Source organism: Mixophyes fleayi, chromosome 1 (assembly GCF_038048845.1).
Source record: "Mixophyes fleayi isolate aMixFle1 chromosome 1, aMixFle1.hap1, whole genome shotgun sequence".
Lineage (NCBI taxonomy): Eukaryota > Metazoa > Chordata > Amphibia > Anura > Limnodynastidae > Mixophyes > Mixophyes fleayi.
This window is the reverse complement of record NC_134402.1, coordinates 45530217-45553490: the sequence shown is the minus strand read 5'-3', so window position 1 is coordinate 45553490 and position 23274 is coordinate 45530217. Positions and strand designations below refer to the sequence as shown.

At 42.7% G+C, this 23274-nt stretch overlaps 1 protein-coding gene across 1 annotated transcript in view; it reads left to right on the top strand.

The window, feature by feature from the left end:
* Positions 1-23274, top strand: part of LOC142136838 (uncharacterized) — a 166380-nt gene that overhangs the window by 127246 nt on the left and 15860 nt on the right. Inside the window, exons 14-17 of the mRNA XM_075194705.1 lie at positions 3483-3566; positions 7794-7913; positions 12939-13033; positions 16827-16926. Coding sequence (XP_075050806.1) covers positions 3483-3566; positions 7794-7913; positions 12939-13033; positions 16827-16926 — 399 coding nt within the window. The remainder of the gene's footprint in view (positions 1-3482; positions 3567-7793; positions 7914-12938; positions 13034-16826; positions 16927-23274) is intronic.

Here is a 23274-nt window from a genome sequence, read left to right as displayed (position 1 = left end):
TGGGACAGGGGCAAGCATGGACTTTGGATACAAATTTATTTTGGACTTTGTTTACAGCCATTTTTGGATTGAAAGCTGCTGACGAGAGATGAAAACTTCATTGGCGAGTATAGGGTATTTATTATTTTTAATAAAAATATATGTTATCAATGAGGGTGTTTACTGTCTTTATTGTGGGTTTATTATTTTTATTAAATGGATGTGGTTTTAATGAGGGTGCTGTGATTTTGTAAACATTTTATTTTGTGGAACTACAGGTCCCAGCCAGCCGTGGGTGTCAGGGCATGTTGGCACTTGTGGTTCTCCAAGTGTCAACATGCCCTGGCTGCCGTGGGTATACTGGTGTTTGTAGTTATACAAGTAGCAGCATGCCCACACTATTTAGGGCAACCTGGCTGGCTGGGACTTGTAGTTCCACAAAACAAAATGGTGTCTGTTTTTTTACATTTATATCGGCGCTATTACCCTACACCCACCGCCCAGGGGTGTAGGAAGAGCCCTAGTGCTATCAGCACTGGGCTGGGTGTCCCTAGGGGGGGGGGGCACTCATTTTTTTCGGCAGACCCCACTCCCTAGGGAATTCAGCCCAGCATTGAACAGCCTGGGGTTGGTTAGCTATTATGGCAGGGGGACTCCTGCCGCGTGTCCCCCTGCTATAGTGCCTCCAACCCAGGCTGGTTTGTCTAGTGGTGGTTCCATGAAAATCGGGGGGATCCCCCGATTTTCACGGAACCAGCAGTGGGCTGGCAGCACTAGGGTTAAGACTGAATAAAGGGGGACCCCACGCTTTTTATTTATTTTTTAACTTATATCTATTCTTTACAGTTTTGACAGCTGCCAGCAGCTGTATGACAGGCAGTGTAACAGTGATGTGTTTATACAACTCGCTGCTAGAATGCAGCGTGTTGTATCTGGTGTGTTTGAAAGCAAACTCTCCTAAGTTTGCTTAATAGCAGCTTTATACATTTGAGACTTGTATAGCTGCAGTGGCAAACAGTCGGGAGTTTGATCTCTATCGATTTTGCAAATAGCGATTTTGACAGAAGCACAACTCTGGCGATTTTGGATGAAATCTCAGCTTCATACATCTGCGAGTTTCAACTCTCCCGAGAAAATCGCTGATTTTGAAAAATCGCGCCTTCATACATTTACCCCCTGATCTCAATCTAATTGTAAATTTTTGGAAATCTGCCATTGGGAATATGAACCCTGCATATAGATGGTTACAAGAAATGTTTAGCTTTAGAGGTAGTCATTGTTGCCAAAGGGTGTGCAACCATGTATTAAGAAAGAGTGCTTTTAATAGTGTCCAGGTTATATTTTATATTTCGTTATATTTTGTATTTTTGTTACAGCCTTAAAGTCTCTTGGATACTTCTGAGCAAGCACCAATACTCTCAAATACTACTTATACCCCATTCATACTGCACCAAAATCCCGGGTTTTTGCCGGGGCGAGCTCAAACGACCCGGGTCTTGGTGCAGTATGACTGGTACAAGTCAAAAATCCCGGGTCTAAAAACCCGGGTCTTCAACCCAGGATTTATCGAGGGGTAATTCCCGGGTCGGACCCGGGTTGCCTGCACTATGAATGGTGCAACCCGGGTTTTTCAACCCAGGTTGCACAGAAAACAAGTTGATTGGCTGTCTGCCTGTCTCTGGCAGACAGCCAGTCACCTTTCAATGACATCACCATTTTTCAGCCAATGAAAACTGCTCTGGTGATGACTCCCACAAATTGCCAGGGCACAGACTTGTGCAGTATAAATGGGGTCAACCCGGGAAATTCCCGGGTCCGAGGTGCAGTATGAATGGTGTGTATGAGCTGGGACGCTCCGAGCCCCGGCAAAAACCCAGCTTGAAAAACCCGGGATATTGCCGGGGCGGCAGTATGAAAGCGGTATTAGATAAAGATCGGTTAGTGACATTCTACACTGTCTTAGTCAGCACACTTGCTGTAACTTCACATTCTGTCTTAACACCTCTCCCAGAATGTCCGAGAGACTCCCTAATTCCGGGGAGGTCTCCTAGAATCCAGGGAGTGCAGGCAATTATCCCGCGTCCTGCCCATCGGGGGCTTCAATGACGCGATTTGCTGTGAATCGTGTCATTTTGTCCCTGTCCCCTGCGACAAAATGTTGATTTCTTAGCGGGGGCAGGGACAAATTGACACGATTCGCCGCGTCCACCCCCTTCCCCATCTGGGATCTCCTGGAGAGAAACAATAGAAAGTTGGCAAGTATGGTCTTAACCCTTTGGGATTTCTATTTTGATCCCTGCAGCTTCACTGGTTTATATCTCTCTCAGAGCTCAGGCATATTGCCTATTCTTGACTCTTCTTATCTCTGAATTCATGAGTGACTCACAAATGCACAAGTAACTCTCAACATATGATTCAAAACTCATACACTCAAACACAGCACTCCCAAATCCTCCCACAGTGACACCTACCCACAAACCGCTGGAGTCCTTACAATGGCAATGTAGTGTTGGCAGTAAAAAGAATGCAAGACCACATTTTGTGTCAATGTTTGTTCAGGACCATCCCCCTGTCCTATTCCTCTATTACAACTTTATTATTAAGCAAATATTTTTAATAGCAAATGTGTTGATAATTTAACAAATACATGTTTAAGCCTCGATATGTAGCCATGGTTATCCCAAATGCTTTCTTCATATTTTGATAAGGTGACTATGCAGAAATATCTGTAAAAGTTTAGTTGTGTGTATTGCTGAACAGATAAAAAGTTTAAAGTAAAATTCAATGTTGAATTTATTCATGTGGATATGTGAAGGATAATATAAAACTCAACAATATCATTATGTGTAATATTCGCATTATCGTACTTGTGATGTGCCATACACCAGTCCTTTTGTATACTGTTCCTACTCATCTAATTCAAAAAGCCAGTGATGTTGTCAATGCCCGTCCCCTGGGTACATCCCATTTGTATGCCATGGGAAGTTCATACGGGATGGTGATCGTCCAACTTCACAAGTATACAGAAGAGCAGAGAGGGACCATTGATGGATTTTGTGACACATAGATGAGTAAAATTCAGGGTTTAATCTTAATTTCACCTACTATAAAATTGTATGGTTTTTTGTAAGGCTTACTTCATTCAAAATTATGTATGACTTATATTTATGTTTAAGTGTTGCTTTAAGGAATGCATATTTTTTGGGGATAATATTTTGTAAAAAAAAAGTCTCTGATATTGTTGTTTTGTAGGAGCTGCAGCTTTTATCTTTACAGCTATTTCTTGTTGTCTTGTGATTTGTCTCTGTACTGCAAACAATTGGTAGTTGTCTTGGCACAAATTAGCAGTTACCTTGGTAGTCTAATTCCAAATAAAAATCAACTTGACATTGTATCTTTGTAATATTGGCTGCAAAACACAGCTATATATACTGTATAACGTAATGCATTATTCATTGTTCGTGACTGTTTCCTTTCAGTGTTTAAATCTATTTCTTTTCAAGGTTCCCCTATCATCAGTGATGAAAAACAATACATTCTCCTCCTATGTGTTTCCTATGCTGCACACTGCAATTCATGCAATAGAGGTAAGCACTGGAACACTTTGAAGGGAATGTCCACCTGTATCTAATTTTTAATAGTAGGATGTACTTCCCAATGAAAGTCTTTTCTGTAAACTTTGTGGCATCCACAGGGTTTCAAGCATTCTGCAGCAAGTTTTGAACCATGAAATGCAGGATAAGCCCCCCCCCCCCCCACAAATGAAAAAAAAATTATTTATGAATTTAAAAAAAAAAAAAGCTTTGTACATATAACTTAAATTCATTTGTCCTTACTCCTTTTTAGCATTATGACAAAGTCCCATTTTAATACAACCTCCTTAATACTCTACCACATTTCACCAGTAATTAGCATCCATATGACCAGTAATCGGCATCATTTGACTAGCAAGTATTTACCAACAGCAACTAGTCAGTGCTAGTCGGAATTGGGTCAGTACTCTCTAGGTGCAGGGCTCGTTAATTTTTTTGGACTTCTTCCTAGATGAATGGGCCCAATGCTGGGTTGGCTGAGTTTTTAGAGAATTAAGGAAATTTACATTTTTTATTTATTTCCCTTTCTGATAGACGAGATAGCTCAAAAGACATGTGGTTTAAACTATATTACCTGTTGGAACCATGTCTTTTTTCGACTATTCAGTGGCGGTTTACAATGCGGTTTGGTAAACTGCCGCTTGATAAATGGGACACTTAGGGCTAGATTTACTAAGCTGCGGGTTTGAAAAAGTGGGGATGTTGCCTATAGCAACCAATCAGATTCTAGCTTTAATTTATTTAGTACCTTCTACAAAATGATAGCTAGAATCTGATTGGTTGCTATAGGCAACATCCCCACTTTTTCAAACCGGCAGCTTAGTAAATCTAGCCCTTAGTATCCCAGCAAGGCTTCCAAACCACAAATGCGGTTTGAGACCTTACGGTTTGGATTCATGTAATGCAATGTGAGGTTTAATACAGCACCCTTTGGAAATCGCATGAAAACCTGAGATTTGCTCAAACCACACTTTAGTCATTTACCCTCTAACTCTTCTTAGCCACTCCTATAATATTGTGAACCAGAAAGGTAGGTGATAGCTTAGGTGCTGGCAACATTTTAATATACCTGTATGTTTAAGGGACATTCAATCAGGAAGTGGTACTTCGATTCCAACCAATTCCTCTCATGGACATTTAAGGACATAAATAATATATCACTTCAGGTTTCCCATAAAAGCAGAAGTAGACAATATCCCTCATCTTTAAGAGGATTATATGGAGGTGAATAACATGAGTCTTGTTCTCAAAACGCAGTCTGGGCAACCGCCCAGGACCAACCTCCCAGTTGATCATGAAAAGGGCACAGCTCAAGATTTTCCTGTCCATCAGTTTCCTAGGTACAAACTTAATTTAACTTTCCACTGTCTCAGAGCCTTCATGAATCGGGCAACATAAACCAGATTATAGTTTTTGGGTTTTATACTACTCTTCATAAAACCAGCATTTACCCAGTCTCCCAGAAAAGGGAATACCTAGGCCTGCAACCCCTCTAGCCACAAAGGAGGTTTGTCTACAAAATACTACTAAAATTGTATTTAACAGAAATGTTGTAAAGAAAAGAGCAGATTTCATCATTCCCAATCATTCCTCTTTCCTTTGGCATAATAATTGGAAAGAAAATCCTGCATATTTACTGGTAAATGACACATGTAGCTGATGCAAAGTGGAACAGGGAGTAAAAAAAAAGGTTTTGATGAGCTAACGTATTTTTCTACTAGATAAACTCCATATTTTACACTGCGCTACATTGGATGAGGCAGCCTAAAGGTTTTCTTATCAATTTTGTTAGGCATAAACACCATGACCTAATTTGATTTCTACTACCCTGATACCTGTCTGTCCCTCCCTCCCCTGTCCTGAAAATTTCACTTTTCTCATGATTGATCTGGGACCCAGAAACATCTAATATTCAGACAGCTGTATCATCATCTGCATAGGAAACCACCCTCAGAGATTTCTTAGGGCCAGATACAGATATACTTCTGTGAATGATCCATCATCTAACATCCTTATCAGATGATCAATAAGAAACACATATAGTGGGGTCATGGAGCAACCATGCCTCACCCCTGAGTCCACCTGCAGTTTTACCCACCCAACCATTAAGCAGAGGAAAGCTCTCTGGCTATTTGTGCAAGAATTTAAGCCTCTCAATGAATTGCAACAGGAGCCCATATCTTCCAAGGATGGTCCATAGATACTCATAATAGCCCTAGCAAAATCTTTTTACTGATACAAGGTCAAAAGACACTTACCTCGCCTCTCATATCTGCACCATTCCAGGGCTTCATGTATGCCTAGGACTGCTATGGACCTTTTACTGTGCTGCTCTGTGAGCTGGACACCAACTAGATTGAAAAATAAATCAATTGACATTTTTAAAATTCAGAATAGTGATGGAGAGCCAGTTTTCAATCCTGGATGGGTTTTACTCTTTAGATAGCAGGAATACTGACTGCTCTTTTAATACCCAACAGCCAATCAAGTTTTAGAAATCACAGAGGGACATACAGCAGTCCAACCAGTCTTAGAACATGCTGCCTCTCTGATATGTAGCTACCAGAAATTTTGCTTTGGGCAAACAGAAATTCTAAGATAACTGTTGCCCTTTAGGAAAGTTTTACTTGCTCTTTCTGCTAGGTGGGAAAATGTAAGTATTTCTCATATAGGTTATTAGGAAGAGCCTTCTTCAGTTTTAAATGGGATGTATAACTTGTTTTAGGATGCAACGTATTTAAACAATATCAATAAAGTTGAAATATGTTTAAAAATCTGTATTTTTAGCTCGTCCAACTTTTAAATGGGAAAACATTTATTCTTTAAAACCAATTATATTTCGTATTATTGTCATTTAAATCAACAACCCAATGGCTATAGTAAGAATATTGGTTCTTGCCATTTTCCCTAGGTTTTTTTCTTCAGGCTGCTATTAATGATTTATAATTCTGTACAGTATCATAGATTACCATGTTAACCACAGTCGCATTGGCACATGACATAGTGAGCAGAGTCTTTGGAATGCTCCGCTGAGCTCTGTCTGCACTGTGACATCTCCCCCTCCTTCTCCCCCATATGCCATCACATGACATGCTGTGAGCCAATGTCTGTGTAGCAGGACTGCCAGTGTCTGTGTTTGGCAGCCATATTTGCCAAGACTCCATATAGCTTTTGAAAAGGAGAAAATGATTTGAACAGCTAAGGACAATGATCAAATGCATTCTTAAAAGGTACTTACCTTGCTATTTAAAGAAATAAAATCTCCATGTGAGATTGCTGCTTTAATATTAATATTTTAACATTTAATAGTCTGTGATTTTATAGAATTTAGATAAGGTACTAGAAAATTGTTTGAAAATGTAACAGAATGTGCAATCATGTTCAATGCATTTTGGCATAAATAATGGATTGGGGTTTGTTTTTAAAAATAATCAAGCTCCTCAATTAATATCATTTCATTTATCAAATTTTAATATAGCACTATCTATTGATTTTAGTTACATTATCCACTAGGTACTTAGCCAAAATCCTAAGGAACAACGATGAATAGGCTTGTAGAATAGTAGTTACAGTAGGGAGATATACAAATGTGTGTGCTATTTTAAATGAGCTGCATGTAAATCTCATGCTGAGGTTAGTTTAGCTTAGATATATATTCAGAGGTGCATTTGCATTTGGTCATCAATAAGTTATTTGCTGGAACAAAGATTTCTTTGCAAGGCCTAAAACAATGTATAACCACATATACAAAATATATCCATGCAGTGATAGCTAGCTGTAGTTATGAATGACTGTATGCCTACTATTGCTGATATACTGAATACACATTCCATCATTCATGATATGCTTGCTGTTACCCCTACAATTTATGTACAATGTATATGCACACTTGTTATCTTTAAAATAAAATTGTAGTATGACAATAGTGATAAACGGTTTAGAAATGGAGAAAATGTTCAAGTTTTAGGGGCATGTTCAATTGTCCGTGTTAGTCGCAAAAGTAACGCGGCTTGCGAACTATTACCGTTATTACGGTACCTTTACCGCTGGCTTTCAGGGAGCTGAAATCCGGCTTAGAATTACCGTAATACGGGTAATACTCTTAACGCCACGCTACTTTTGCAAGTAACATGGACAATTGAATATGCCCCTTAGACCTCAATATAAATATATTTGTTATTTTGTTATAATACATACACTATTATGTTATTTTCCCTACAGGGAATTCCTCATGAAATACTTGAGGATAATAAAGATGTATTGAAGAACACTGGAATTGATGCAGTTATGAAAGAACTTGACCAATTTATAGTACAGAGGAAACAAAGCATTATTGAAGAGGTGATACATGTCTGAACTTTCATTGAAAACCCTATTTTATATTAATATGCTGAGACAAGAATCACACCCAAATATCTATCTATCTATCTATCTATCTAGAGGGCAATTGCTCATTGGGCTGGTCTTCCACCATTAGCAAAAGAGACTCTGAACTCCTATGAGCTGGACCTGACAGATAGTTGTGATCAGGACGGCTATGCTTAAAAGTAATTGCAGTGCAGACCTATACTAGCATTGCTTGCCTATTGACAGAAACAGAAAGGAGAGAACACTGATAAGATGTTGATTAACCTATAACTTTACTCTCACTCCTCCCAATAGGCAGGCATTACTGCAGACATAGAGGAATTTTACCCAATAAGGAGCCTCCACTCTCTGCCATTCTCCTCTCGGCTCGGTATATTTACATCTTGTCACAGCATTGCATGGTGAATCGACCAGGAATAGGAGGAGCTTATTGGATGTAATTTACCCATGCTTATTTCTACAGGACTAAACTATTGCAGAGTTAGGCAGTAATGGATGTTCTATGATCTGCCTGGTGTATATCCATTCAAAAGTACACCAGGGTTTGTGACAGGAGACATACTGTATGCGTCACAGAAAATACCAAGTTGTGCAGATGTAACGCCTGTGGAGCAGTTGCACACATATGTCTTACATTCTAAATGATGGACCACTTACCGTCCACTTCGGATCCACTTCAGCCGTTCTCCATCTCAGCACCGTCTTCAGGGAAGGTCTGACTCCTGGATCCTGCAGGGAAATACACTAAAGGAGAGAGATGCATACAAATAACAAACAGTTTGTCAAGTTACCTGCCAGTTACCTCACCAATGATCACTTCTTCACCCTCGGGAGCGGACCAATCCTACCTCTGCTCTGGGCCACCAGTATCTGCTGAGACACAGCCAATCAGCAGGCCTCTGCCTGCAGCCTAAACCCCGGCTGTTAAGCCCACCTTGTCTTGGGGCTCAGGACTTTAGGTGCCCTTCCGGACCGGATCAAGGGGCCTTCTATGCCACTATCAGCAACCTAAATACTTAACTACTCAGGGCCTAACGCCCTCCTACACTACCCAGAGCCTAGTGCCCTGCTGTGCAACTGTAAGGACCAACTGCTCTGCTATCCACAAGGAATTAGTGTCCCGCTAACCACTAGGGCCTAATGTCTTATTACTCTATCAAGAGCCTAGCGCCCTACTCTCCACAAGGGCCTAGCGCTCTCCTAACGTCTAAAGGGGTGGATACCCAACTATAGGGACCTGGTACCCAGCAAACTTAGGTTCTTGTACTCTGTGCTACATCATGGGCCTTGTGCCCTGACACTAACTATGGGCCTCTTGCCCAACTACCTTATGGGCCTTGCGCCTAGCCTAACTAATGGGCCTTGCACCCACAAACTATCCTAGGGGCCTTGTGCCCCAACTAGCTATGGGGCCTGGTGCCTTTACTAACTATAAGGTGCATGTCGCCCCTTCCCTAACTATAATGGGCCTAGCGCCCCTTTACTAACTATAAAAGCCTGGTGCCCAATGACCGTTCCTATGAGCTAGTGCCCAAATACCCTTTTTGGGCCAGGGCCTTGTGCCCCCTACCTTGCCAATGGGCCTTGTGCTTATCATACAGGACTAAGGCACTTACCTGCTCTGCGTCTTCCAGACCCTCCAGCCGGCGGTGCCGCTTCTCCTCTTCGGAGCTCGGGTCCCCGCTGTCTTCTTGACAGGGGCGTTCTTAGCCCTTACTAGGGCTCCACACCAACTATCACTTCTTGGGCTTGATCTCAGTGTCTTCTGTCTTCCTTCTGGCAAATGCTTCTTTTGGGGTCTTCCTTTCTCAACTCGCTGTCCTCTACACGTGGCAGGGTAGCTCCTAGCACTTAGAGGGGCTTCCTGCCACTTCCACCACCATCGCCGGGTCTTCTGGACGTCACACGACGTCCTCTTCTCACTGTTCTGCCATCGGACTGAGAAAAACATGATTGGCTCGCTGCGACGCCAACAATTAAAAGAGCTGGGGAACCCAGGCAGTTAGACTCAGGAGCAACATGTGATGTGCATGTGATGTGCTGAGTCTAAGAGACAAGATGAAACTGATGAAACTGGCACCAAAAAGTTTTGTAGGAAGGATTGTACATTGTCTGCTACCTCCTTCTGTGCCCTGTCCACCTCACCAACAATATTGTGCTGCTATTATCACGAGTTAAGACATAGGGGCAACAGAGTACTTTGGAACATTTTGCATTCCTTGGCCTTTAGATGAACACCTGGTGAAGTGGTTCTAGTAGTCTATAATCCCTTCCAATATTGCCTTTAACAGTCTTCAAGTCAAGAGTGAAGGCTCTACTTGATCAGCATGAAGCAGACAGCCATCTTGCACCTGTGACAGAACCAACTGACTGGTGAAGCAACATGGTCATTGTGGCAAAATATCTGAGAAAGTTAGGATCTGCATTGATCCAAAATTCCAAAACCAATCACTGCGCAGAGCTTACTATATCATGCTAACATTGGAGGATATCTTATACAAGTAGGGGCAGGAAAAGATGGCTTCTACTTGGGATTCCCTGTGCACACAATGTATACCGACTAAAGCAACATGAATTCTTAATTGGGCTTAGTGACATTGAGCCAATAGCGGATGATATTCTTGTGGTTGGCTGTAGCGAGCTGGACAAAGAAGCAGAGGATAACCATGACAGTAAGTTGTCAACACTGATAGATCGTTGCATTCAAGTGAACCGAAGACTCATTGAGTGGAAACTACAGTTTAAGCAGAATGCGGTCCATTTCTATGGTCATACTCTGTCCTCCTAACATAGAAAGTTAACCTAGAAAAGACCAGAGTGGTCATGAAGAAGCCAAAGCCCATGGATGTAAAGTCAGTGCGGCGTTTCGTTGGGTTTGCCAGGGAGCTAATCTGGCACTGGCTTACAACACGACAATGCAGTGCAGGAAATAATATATTTGATCACAGTCGCACCTATGTTGAAGTATTATCATGTTACAAAGCCAGTCAATTTACAGAGTAATTCAAGCAAAACTGGACTGAGATGTTGCCTGATACAAGATGGTCAAATGGTTGAATTCTCTTCCAGGGCACTGTTCCCATCTGAGCACAATTATGCACAAATTGAATAGGAGTGCCTGAATATTATGTTAATTGTCACTTTCAAGAAGCCTCACCTATGTGCACCCAAACGACATCAACGCATCTTGCTAACATTACAGTATTACAAACTCCATGTCATCTACAAGCCGGGCCCTGAGATGTACATCACTGATGCTCTCAGCAGAGCAACAGCTTCAGATGGGAGATCGGGAGCAGACCATGGGCACCACGCAGTTTGCACTATGCACCAAGTGCAGCCTGACATTGCACATATCAACCACGCAGAATATCTGAGTGTCACAGATCATTGATTGCACCACGTCAATAATGAGACTGCTGTCTCTGAACTCCTTTCTACTGGTTAACACAGTTGCCCCCCTTTGTTAATTCCAGGTAGTTGACATAAAAAAAAAACATGAATAAAGTGTTCTTTGTTGTATACTCAAGGCAGTGTGTCCTCAAAACGTAATGAAGGAGATGGATTTTCATACCAATGCTCTGCACCTCACCATTTCCAAATGTGGATATCCACTTGGAGAGTCTGTCAGTGTTCTAAGTGACTTCTCACACTGCAGCCCTATTTGAGTTCCCGTGTTCGTTCTCTGCAAACAGGACACAGATTTATCAATGTTCCATCTTGGTATTAAGCAGAGACAGAGAGAGGTGTAAAAAGGTGTAATAAGTAAAGAGATCTCTTTAAGTAAAGAGATCTATTTAATGTATATCAAGCAATATAAATCTTACGCGTTTCACAGACGGATTTGATTTACTCCCTGAAAGTAGAGATCTCTTTAAAGTGTATCAAGTCCAATATACATTACGCGTTTCACCCATGGCCTTGGTTTATTCTCTTAAAGTTTATTTGAAAATTACTTACATGCATTTATTAGTTTTCTCATTGGGTCCCTGTCCATTATACTGGCAACACTGCAAATGGCAATACTATCAATTATCCTGGTCCCCCACAGCCCAGAGAGGATGGGGAGGGGACGAGAGCCCCAATACTTTTCAGAGTGACTGGTAGCCTATGAGGCATGTTATGTTAAGCGTTTGGTTTTTTTTACAGAAGGGGAATTACCGGCATAGCAAGGTACACATCTGAATTGCACCCTCTCTCCCATTTTACCTTCTGTGAGAAAAACACTTAAAGCCAAATTTTGCTTGTGAAGAGGGCAAAATGTCATGGCCAGATGAGGTGAATATTACACTCAGGGCCTTAACTAGGGCTCTGAGAGAAGGGTGGCCGTCCAGGGTGCAATGCTGAAGGGGGACGCAGTTTATGAATATTTTAGGTGAATTTGGTTAAAATTGAAGGCTGGGGGCAGTTTTCCTTCTCGCCCCAGGCGCTAAAATTTTAAAGTTACGGCTCTGATCCCACCGAACAGTTTTAAAAATGTGTGTCTGCTCTAATAACGGAAAATATATATATATATATATATATATATATATATATATATATATGTATATGTGTGAACATGTAGCATTCATACATCCACTTTCATGGATTATTCCTGGCTTTTACATCTGTGATAGACTATAAAATATGTACATATTCAGCTGTAAAGGAGAAAATATAATAGGGAGGTGTTCTGAACATTAGTAGTTAGGTTGTCAAAATGATATTCTATAAAATATGTATAGGGTACATGCAATAAATAAAATCAGAAACTGAAGTTCCAAATAATACAACTCAAAATGTTCAGTTCTCTGAATACAACACCTATAGTATGTCTTTTTATGTAGTATTTTTTATTCAAAACAACATAAATTTTATACACATTTTTTCTAATGTTCCATAATACAATACAATTATATTATAAGATTTTTGTTTTCTCTATTTGCATTAGAAGCTACATTTTGATTCTGTTCTATATTTCATGCCATTGATTATTCTTATATTTTCCATGTCAAAAAGATTGAAAGCAAACTGGCAGACTTTGAAATGAGTCAGAAGGATGAAGCAAAGAATGGACAAGAGAGTGATGCTGGTTCTTCTTCCCAAAATATAGAGTATGTATTCATAAATAATACAGTATATGTTCATGAAAAAGCTTACCAACAATGGAACATTATATTTTCATTGTTTATGTAACATTTTTCAGTTGTCCATGAGTCCAATTTCTGTCTAACATCAATATACAGCCAGACCGAATGATATCTCTTGATCAGAGGACCCATACATTCCCTTAACTGTGGCATGGAGTGCTATGGATATAGTCACACTTTTGGGTAGCAAATATCATGAAGAATTAGTTGTGTGATTGAAGATATTTGAGAGACCAAATGGATATACAGTCTTGCCCAAAAATACTGGCACTTTTTTTTAATAACTCAAAATTTCCTCTAAACATAAGTTGAAATTAACAATAGTATTTGATCTTCACAATTCTTTACCTGTTAATATTACAGAACCTTTGTTTTTTATTCAGAATTTAATACTGTATATACTTTTTAACCAAATAATGTAAAGAAACTACATTGACAACCTAGAATTAATATTTGGTAGCACAACCTCTGGTCAAAATCAGAGGTGGAACTAGCGAGCTGTGGTCTCCAGTGCAGGGAGCTGGAGAGGAGGGAATTGGGGCCCCCAACCCTCTGCATCTGCCATGCAGTGGGCCCCATTATCTCCATGGGCCCCAATGCACTGCACCTACCACACCTATGGTAATTCCTCCACTGGTTAAAATAACTGTTATCATCTGCTTCCTAAAACTTCCTGCATCTCTGTACTGTCTGTTTGGTCCACTCTTTTTATGCAAACTGCTCCAGTTTTCCTTTTGAAGGGTGTCTTCTCCAAACTGCTGGTTTCAGATCTCTCCACAGGTGTCCTATGGGATTTAGATCTGGACTCATTGACACTTAAGAACAGTCCAGTGTCTTATCTGAAACCATTCCTGGGTGCTTTTTGAAGTGTGCTTGTGGTCATTGTCCTAGGACCCATGATCTTTGATAGAGACAAAACTTTCTTACACTGAGTTTAACATTGCGCTCTAAAAGTGGCCTGGTAATTTCCAGATTTCATTATACCATGCACTGAACCACCTTCATGTTGACTGAAGGTGTTCTATTATTTGAAAACTTATTTGTGTTTTCTGTTAACATAGGGATGATGTGCTTTGCCAAAAAGCTCTAATTTGGTTACATCAGTCCACAGGACATTCTCTCAGCTTGTCCGGGTGTCTTTTGGCAAACTCTATTCAGGCTTTCTTATGTGTCTCTCTCAGTAGTGGGGCTCTACTGGGCCTTCTACAATATAATCCCCTTATATTGAAATGGCAACTGATGGTCCGAGTTGAAACTTGCATACCTTGTGACCGACGGTCAGCTTGAATTTTTCTGAAAGTTGATAAAGGTACTTTCTCCACCATTTCAAAATCCTGCAAAGCAATCCTCGATCAAGTTTTGTCTTGCAGCACATCCAGGGCGCTTGGCTACAGTGCCATGTGTCTTAAACTTACTAAATATTATGTATGGTTGAATTGGGAACATGGTCTCTGGAGATTGATCTGTAGCCTTGACATTATGCATGTTTGGTTAAAATCTTCTGTATGATCTTCTCAAACAATTATCTGGCTTTCTTTGCATCCTCATTGCAGTACGCACATTGACAAGGACAGGAGAATGAGTTAGTTTCTCTATTCAAACTCATTTAAATAGTGATTTTTATATTGCAGGGATCTGCTTCTCACCCCAGGTGAGTTCAGTTACAAAGTGAATGAGAATCACTTTCTTGATATCTAATTATTTCTAACTACTTCTAAAAGGTGCCAAAATTTTTGTCCAGCCCATTTAAGGATTTTTCCTTGGAATAAGCAAAGACTGTCATTTTTTCTGCTTTTTGTGTTTTATTCCACTGCAAACCAAAGAAATACATATGTGGATACCAAAATATTTATACATTTCAACAATTTTCTGGACGGAATGGTGCATTATTAGACAAAACTGCAAGGGTGCCAATATTTGTGGACACAATTGTAACTAATTTTAAGGAGCAAAGCAAAAATAATTTAGGTTCCTGACATATTATTTTCTTAATGTAAAGGGCCCATTCCGTTATTTCATTGTTTTCACCATTGCTTGTCCTTCTCTGCTTCCCCCATGCCTCTTATGTGTTCCCTCTACCGTTTTGCTTATGCTTGTCTGCCCCATGCTGTCCTTCACTATCTTTTGTGTCTGTCTCTTCTAGACCCCCTATTTCATATATATCCCCTTATATCACTTTCTGTGCCCTTATTGTTATCCTTATGTACTCTCTCTCTCTCTGTTCCCCATCCTCTTTTCTCTTAATGCTGACCCAGTACTACTTGTCACTTTCTGTGATGCACACAGGGTGTCATGTCATGGACCCAGATTCACTTTTTATTGCACATCCATCCGGCAGATTGCTGATAGTCCATAAATGTCTAATTCTGCAGTATTCTGTTCTATATAGCAGACAGTAAGGTACAGTCAGCAATCTACCCAGGTGGCTATGTAGTCAAAAGTGCATCAGAAGCCATGACAGAATTCTTCCTCCTCCACACTTTCTCAACCCCCATTCTTGAATGTAAATCTCCTGGGACTAAGGGGAGCAAGTCACATAACAGAGGCTTCTTATTGGGTGAAAGGAGTGGTAATGACAGTAAATTTACATTTTTCACTTTACTATCATCTCTGTTTTTTTCAAATAGGCAGGCATTGCTTAGATGGATCTGCACTCCAGTTTCTTTTAAGCATGTGTGTCCCTTACAATATAAGTATATCACTTAAAGGTGCTCAGTGTTTCCCATATTCTCTGTCCAGCCCATCTCTGGTGACTTTTTTGTGTTTGAAGGTTTTTATTACATTACTCGGATTGTGCCTAAAAACGCACTTTCCTGAAAAAGTGCAAGTGTAGAGTGCCAAATGTATCCCACTAAAAAAAAAGACCTAATCTCTGGTGTCTTAGAGGTGATGGAAAAATCAAGTCATCTGCATGTTTAAAAAGGCTGTGTGTCCTCCAACAAAACAAGGAATGCCCCTATAAATTTTCCCTGTAACATGGGAGAAATTGAATTATAAGCACTGTGAGCATCATTCCTTGGTGACAAAGATATAACTTTGCATTAATATGTAAAAAGAAAAGCATATTTTATTTTCAAATCTATAGTTACTACAATGTTGTTTCGTCGTGACCATTTGCTTAATTTCAAAATGCTAAAGCTGATAAAACACCATCTCATCTTAACTGTTGGCCATTGACTCCCAATGGACAGAAACAGTCAAATCATGGTCAGGCCAAGAACCAGATCACATGGGGGCCTATCAGTGCAGTCAGCAGGTGACCATAGCAGGAACGGTCCCACCAATTTTTGTTGTGTTTTGTCTCAGGCATTACACTATTTTTGTGGCCACAAGCATGACAGATCAGAAAATTGCCAATAGAGCTATGGTATGTGTGGCTAGCTTTAAATCCATAACTTAGCATAGGTGTTATATGTGCCATTATTCTATGTTTTCCATTAGTCTTAACACTTTGCAAAAAGTTACTTCATAGTTCAAATCAAGGTAGTAAAAAAGAATGGAAAAGAGAAATGTTACCCAGGGTGTATGTATATACGTTACTAATTATTGTGCAATGCTTTTCGATTTCATGCAAAATTTCCATTATAAAATGATCCTTTCAGTGACTGTCAGCTGAGTGATTTTTTGGGCAAAAAAGTAATTGAATTTCTGGGTTCAAGTAAAGAAAATAAAAGTGTAACAGGTCTACTACTAAATAATCCACTACACAGTAAATCATAGTAATTATTGAATTTTACTTCACTTGTGTCCCTTTCAGTTTTACACAAGAATCAGACTTCTTGAAGAAAAATAAAGATCTTTTAAATGACCTTAAAATGAATCATGAAGAATTGATCAAAAACACTGTGAATGGAAAGGTAAGCTGTGCGTGATTCATTTCACATTGCAGACAGAACGATTCATGTAATTAATGCAGTTCCTCGTCTGACTTGCTTATAGAACTGGGTCAATAGATGGATGTAGTCTTGGTAAAAGTTGGGAGTGACTGGGGAAGAAGAATTGGTGGATAGTAACTGTCCACACTGGCAACAACTGGTTTGGGATAAAAACTAATATCTGACAAGGACAGAAATGTCAGGAATGGATGTGCAGTTACTAAAGATTACTAATTGGTAGCAATATATAGAGCTGGTTCTTCATTCTGGGCTCTCATGAAACTTTTTCCGCTTATGGCAAGATCACTTCTTTTTCCAAATCTGGCAGTTGCTGTTATGGCCACCGGTGCGACAAACTCATAGAACAGTAGAAGAGGTCTTCACCTTAAGCAGTCGCCTTTCCCGTAGAGACTGGTTATGCTCACAGGTGCTCGGATGCCCCCAGGACTTATGCTCAGAGTAGTACGAGTTTATGTTTACACGGCAGCGCACAGGCACAGGATGTAGAACACGGAACAAAGGCAGGCCAGAGATCTGTGGACTTGACAGAGCACCAGAGGAGACATCAGGAACCAGCAGGGTCAGGGTCACAGGCAATGGTTCAAAATCCGGGTACAGGCAAAAGATCAGGGTCACAGGCATTGGTTCAGGGTCCAGGGACAGGCAGATGTCATACACGGTAAATCAATCTGAGGTTTAAACACCGAACAGGAGCAGGCAGCAGTACTGAGACAGAACGTTATAATCGGCAGTGAGGCTCAGTCCTCACTGCCTTAAATAGTACTAAGAGCCAATCAGGATAGAGCCGTGAAAGTGCCCACAGGTTTTGCTTAATGGGTGTAGTGCCTGTGGCCAATAGAGATGCAGTGCTCAGCTGCATAACAAATGAGGAGAGCTACCATTAACCCCTAATCAGCCATAGATATCAGAGCCTGCACAGGCCAGCGCGCGCGCCCGGCTGTTTGACAGCTGGCCGGGCGTAGCGGCTGTTAGGAACCCCTCCAGCCGGCACAACACAACCCCGGAATCTACTCTGCCAGTCAGGTGTTCACTGGAGCCCCTGATGGTGGGGACAGACTGGGCTGCAGCCTGACAGAGGGTCGTGAAGTGTGTATCGGCTGGGGAGAACCCAGGCAAGCGGAGTAAGGTCCACGCAGAGGTCAAGGGCCGGCAGCAGACAGCGGTATCAGGAAACAAGCTGAGGTCAGTGGTCACAGGCGGATAGCAGAAACGGTAAACAGGCCAGGGATCAGGGTCACAGGATACACAAGCGAAGTCAGTTCAAAGCCAAAGGTCATACACGGTAAATCAGAAGTGGTCTCAGGAGACTAGAGCAGGAACAAGCAGGTCAGCAGACTGGAACACAGAAGCTATAACCGGCAATGAGGCAGCAGACCTCATTGCCTTAAATACACAGATGGCCCAATCAGAGCTTGCCTGCACTCCTGTGGACTAATCAGCAATCTGGCTCCAGACCAATCAGGGCTAGACCCTGTCAGACACCCACCGTTGCAGGCTAATGCCTATAACTACAGCCCTGTAATAATTAGCCCGCAGGCTTGCCTGCGCACGCGCCCAGCAGTTCTCCTTTGGTGGGACGCGGCGCTCTCACTCTCTCTCAGCGTCCCGACCGTTGCCTAGGCAGCGGCCGGGACGAGCCCCCGGAAGTGACGTCCCGGTCGTCATAGCGACGGCCGGGGCGGAGGTAGGGGAGTCGCGGCGGCTGGGCACCGCTGCGGCTCGTTACAGTACCCCCCCTTGAGGAGGGGTCTAGGGACCCCGACATCCAGGTTTTCTGGGAAATTTCCTGAAAAACGCCTTCAACTGTTTAGGGGCATGGAGTTGTCTCCGCAGAACCCAAGAATGCTCTTCTAATCCGCGATTCCTCCACTGCACTAGGAAATGCACCTGCCCTTGAACTTTTTTAGAATCAAGGATCCTTTGAACCACGAATCTTTGTGGCCCGCAGGAACCTCTCCCAGGCACACTTGAAGACTGGGCTTGACCAGGATATAGTACCGGCTTCAAAAGCGAACAATGAAAAGTGTTGGGGATCCTTAACGAGACTGGAATTTTTAACCTGAATGCTACGGAATTAACCTTCTTGATAATGGAGAATGGCCCGATGAACTTAGGGCTCAACTTTTTGCAAGGCTGTCTGAGCCTGATATTTTTTGTAGAGAGCCATACTTTCTGGCCCACCTTGAGAGAGCAGATGGTACGGTGGTGGTCAGAATTTTTTTTCGCAGCAAATGAAGCTCGTCTCAAAGATGAGTGTACCTTCGTCCAGATAAGTCTGAGGTCCCTGGCAGTGGAGTGGATCTCCTGGATACCAGCAGATTTGAGTGAGTATAAGGAGTTGGATCTGGGGTGAAAGCCATAATTGCAGAAAAACGGAGAGGTTTTGGTGGATGAGTGGCACGAATTATTACAAGCAAATTCCGCCCAGGGTAACAAGGAGGACCAGTTATCATGAAATTCCGATGTGTAGCATCTTAAAAATTGCTCTAAGGCCTGGTTAACCCTTTCAGTTTGCCCGTTCGACTGAGGGTGGTATGCGGATGACAAACTGATTTTAATTCCGAGCAGGGTACAGAAGGATTTCCAGAATTGTGCAATGAATTGTGATCCACGATCAGAAACGATATCAGAAGGAAGTCCATGGAGACGGAAAATATGTTGTATGAAGAGAATGGCTAGATCTCGAGCAGTGGGAAGCCGGGTTAGTGGAATGAAATGTGCCATCTTGCTGAAGCGGTCTACCATGACCCAAATGGTATTGTGTCCCGCAGAAGGTGGTAAATCAACGATAAAGTCCATGGACAAATGTGTCCAAGGTTTTGCAGGAGCGGCCAACGGAACCAACTGACCTACCAGGCGAGTCCTGGGAACTTTGTTCCTGGCACAAACTTCACAAGACAGGACGTGACTCTTGACGTCAGCAGACAATGATGGCCACCATACCGTACGGGAAAGGATTTCTAATGTCTTGAAAACTCCCGGATGTCCAGCAGTCTGACTATTGTGTGCTTCAGCAAGAACTGCCTTCCTCAGATGAACTGGGACAAACAAGCATCCTACCGGAGTATTATCAGGAGCTAATCTCTGAAACCTTTGTAAAGTACAGCTCAGGTCTTGGGTTAACCCAGCATGGATCATAGACAAGGGAACAATAGGTTCTGGACTAGTAACAGGAGCATGGTGTGCCAAAAAGCTTCTGGACAGGGCGTCTGCCCGAACATTCTTAGAACCTGGACGATAGGTAATTACAAAGTTAAAACGTGTGAAGAACAGCGACCAACGAGCCTGCCGAGGATTCAGTCATTTAGCCGACTGTATATACACTGCAGATTCTTATGATCCGTTATAACGGAGATCTGGTGTGTAGCGCCTTCCAACCAATGTCGCCATTCCTCAAAGGCCCATTTGATTGCCAGCAGCTCTCGGTTTCCCACATCATAGTTGGCTTCTGCTGGAGAGAACTGGCGAGAGAAATAGGCACATGGATGTAAGCGGTGAGTCTGAGAGTCTTTTTGAGACAAGATGGCACCCGCACCGACGTCAGAGGCATCAACCTCAAGGATAAACGGTACCTTAGGGTCCGGGTGTCTGAGGACCTGAGCAGACACAAAGGCTTTCTTCAGGGTTTCAAAAGCAGTTATTGCCCGAGATGTCCAGTTAGCTGGGTCGCTTCCCTTGCGAGTCAAGGTGACAATAGGAGCCACAATATCCGCAAAACCGCCAATAAATCTCCTGTAATAGTTGGCAAATCCCAGGAATCTCTGGACCGCCTTGAGGTTATTCGGTTGTACCCAGTCTAAGATTGCTTGGACCTTGGTTGGGTCCATGGAGAATCCTTCCGAGGAAATTATATAACCAAGAAAGGATACCTTCTGCACCTCAAACTCACATTTTTCGAGGTTAGCATAGAGATGATGTTTTCGCAACTTTTGTAAAACTTGTCTGACATGACCCTGGTGTACTGACAACGAGTCCAAATATATGAGGATGTCGTCCAAGTAAACTACAACGAAATGTCCCAGAAACTCACGTAGCACTTCATTAATTAGGTCCTGAAATACTGCAGGGGCGTTACTAAGACCAAACGGCATGACCAAATATTCATAGTGGCCAGAGAGCGTATTGAATGCCGTCTTCCACTCATCACCTGCTCTTATACGTATGAGGTTATATGCACCCCGAAGATCAATTTTGGTGAAGACTGTTGCACCTCTTAGTTGATCAAACAATACAGAGATGAGAGAAAGTGGATAAGTGTTTTTGACTGTGATGAGGTTCAATCCTCTGTAGTCAATACAAGGTCTTAGTCCTCCGTCTTTTTTAGACACAAAAAAACAACCAGCTCCTACTGGAGATTTGGATGGCCTGATGAAGCCCTTTTCCAAATTCTCCTCAATATAATCCTGCATGGACTTGGTCTCAGGTGCCGAGAGAGAATACAGGCGTCCCTTGGGTAACTTGGAACCAGGTATGAGCTCGATGGCGCACTCAAAGTCACGGTGAGGTGGTAAAGTATCCGCAGCTCTCTTGGAAAATACGTCCCAGAAATCGTGGTATTGTGAGGGAAGTTGCTCCGGAATAGACTGGATCACCCGCAGTGGCAGTGACAAGCAAGACTGTTCACAGTAAGAACTCCATTGGACAATTTCTCCCTTTACCCAGTCCATTACAGGGTTATGCCGGGAAAGCCATGGGTGGCCCAGGATCAAGGGAACCGATGAGCAATCAATGAGGAAGAAAGCTATTGACTCTGAATGGAGAGCTCCGATTTTCAACTGTAATGGCGGGGTCTCCCAGGAAATCTTGCCACCAGGTAACGGACTTCCATCTAAGCCACAGACAGTAATAGCAGACTTGAGTCTTACCATCGGAATTTCAGTAGCGCGGGCGAACCCGATGTCAAGGAAGTTGCCCGCAGCTCCACTATCAATGAAGGCTGCCAGGTTCATGGACCGAGTATTGAACGTGAGTTGTGCAGGGATCAATACAGCATTTTTCGGGGAGACAATCTGCAGACCTAGGTGACCTTTCCCCTCGTTCCCTAGGCATGCTCTTTTCCCAGCTTATTTGGGCAGGAACGGGAGAAATGGCCTTTTGTGCCACAATAAAGACATAGGCCTTGTGATCGTCTCCTGTCTCTTTCCTCAGGAGAAAGACGATATGCTCCTAATTGCATCGGTTCCTCACCATCCGCGGAAACAGGAACAAAGGCGGATGAAGGTGATGATGTCTCCTTTTCGGTTTTCCGCTCTTTAAACCTCCTGTCGATTTTAATGGAGAGGTGCATCAGATCCTCCAGAGAGGTAGGAGATGGGTATTGCACCAAAGAGTCCTTGATCTGTTCCGATAGGCCAAGACGGAACTGACTACGTAAGGCGGGGTCATTCCATCCACTATCAGGTGACCATCTACGGAATTCAGCGCAGTATTCTTCTGCCGAACGCCGGCCTTGTTTCAAGGCCCGTAGATGAGCTTCCGCGGAGGCCACTCGATCCGGGTCATCATATAGTAGACCCAATGCCTCAAAGAAAGCGTCTACGGACTGCATGGCAGGACTGGTCTGTGGCAAAGAAAAGGCCCAGGACTGGGGATCACCTTGTAGGAGGGAAATGATAATCCCGACTCTTTGTTGCTCTGACCCGGAGGAGCGGGGTCTCAACCGGAAATAGAGCTTGCAGCTCTCCCTGAAATTCCAAAACAGGGATCTATTTCCAGAGAAGCGATCCGGCAAATTCATCTTAGGTTCGCAGGTGGAACTTGGAGTGGGTTGTGAAGTTTTTGCGGCTTCTTCTTGAACAGAGAGACGCTCAGCCAATCCCTGGATCATCTGATACAAGAACTCAACATGGCCCGCTAGGGCTTGTGCCGGAGACGGTGTGGATCCACTTGCATCCATTCCAACCTCGTCTCCGTATGTGGGCCGTTTATAATGTTAGGAACCCCTCCAGCCGGCACAACACAACCCCGGAATCTACTCTGCCAGTCAGGTGTTCACTGGAGCCCCTGATGGTGGGGACAGACTGGGCTGCAGACTGACAGAGGGTCGTGAAGTGTGTACCGGCTGGGGAGAACCCAGGCAAGAGGAGTAAGGTCCACGCAGAGGTCAAGGGCCGGCAGCAGACAGCGGTATCAGGAAACAAGCTGAGGTCAGGGGTCACAGGCGGATAGCAGAAACGGTAAACAGGCCAGGGATCAGGGTCACAGGATACACAAGCAAAGTCAGTTCAAAGCCAAAGGTCATACACGGTAAATCAGAAGTGGTCTCAGGAGACTAGAGCAGGAACAAGCAGGTCAGCAGACTGAAACACA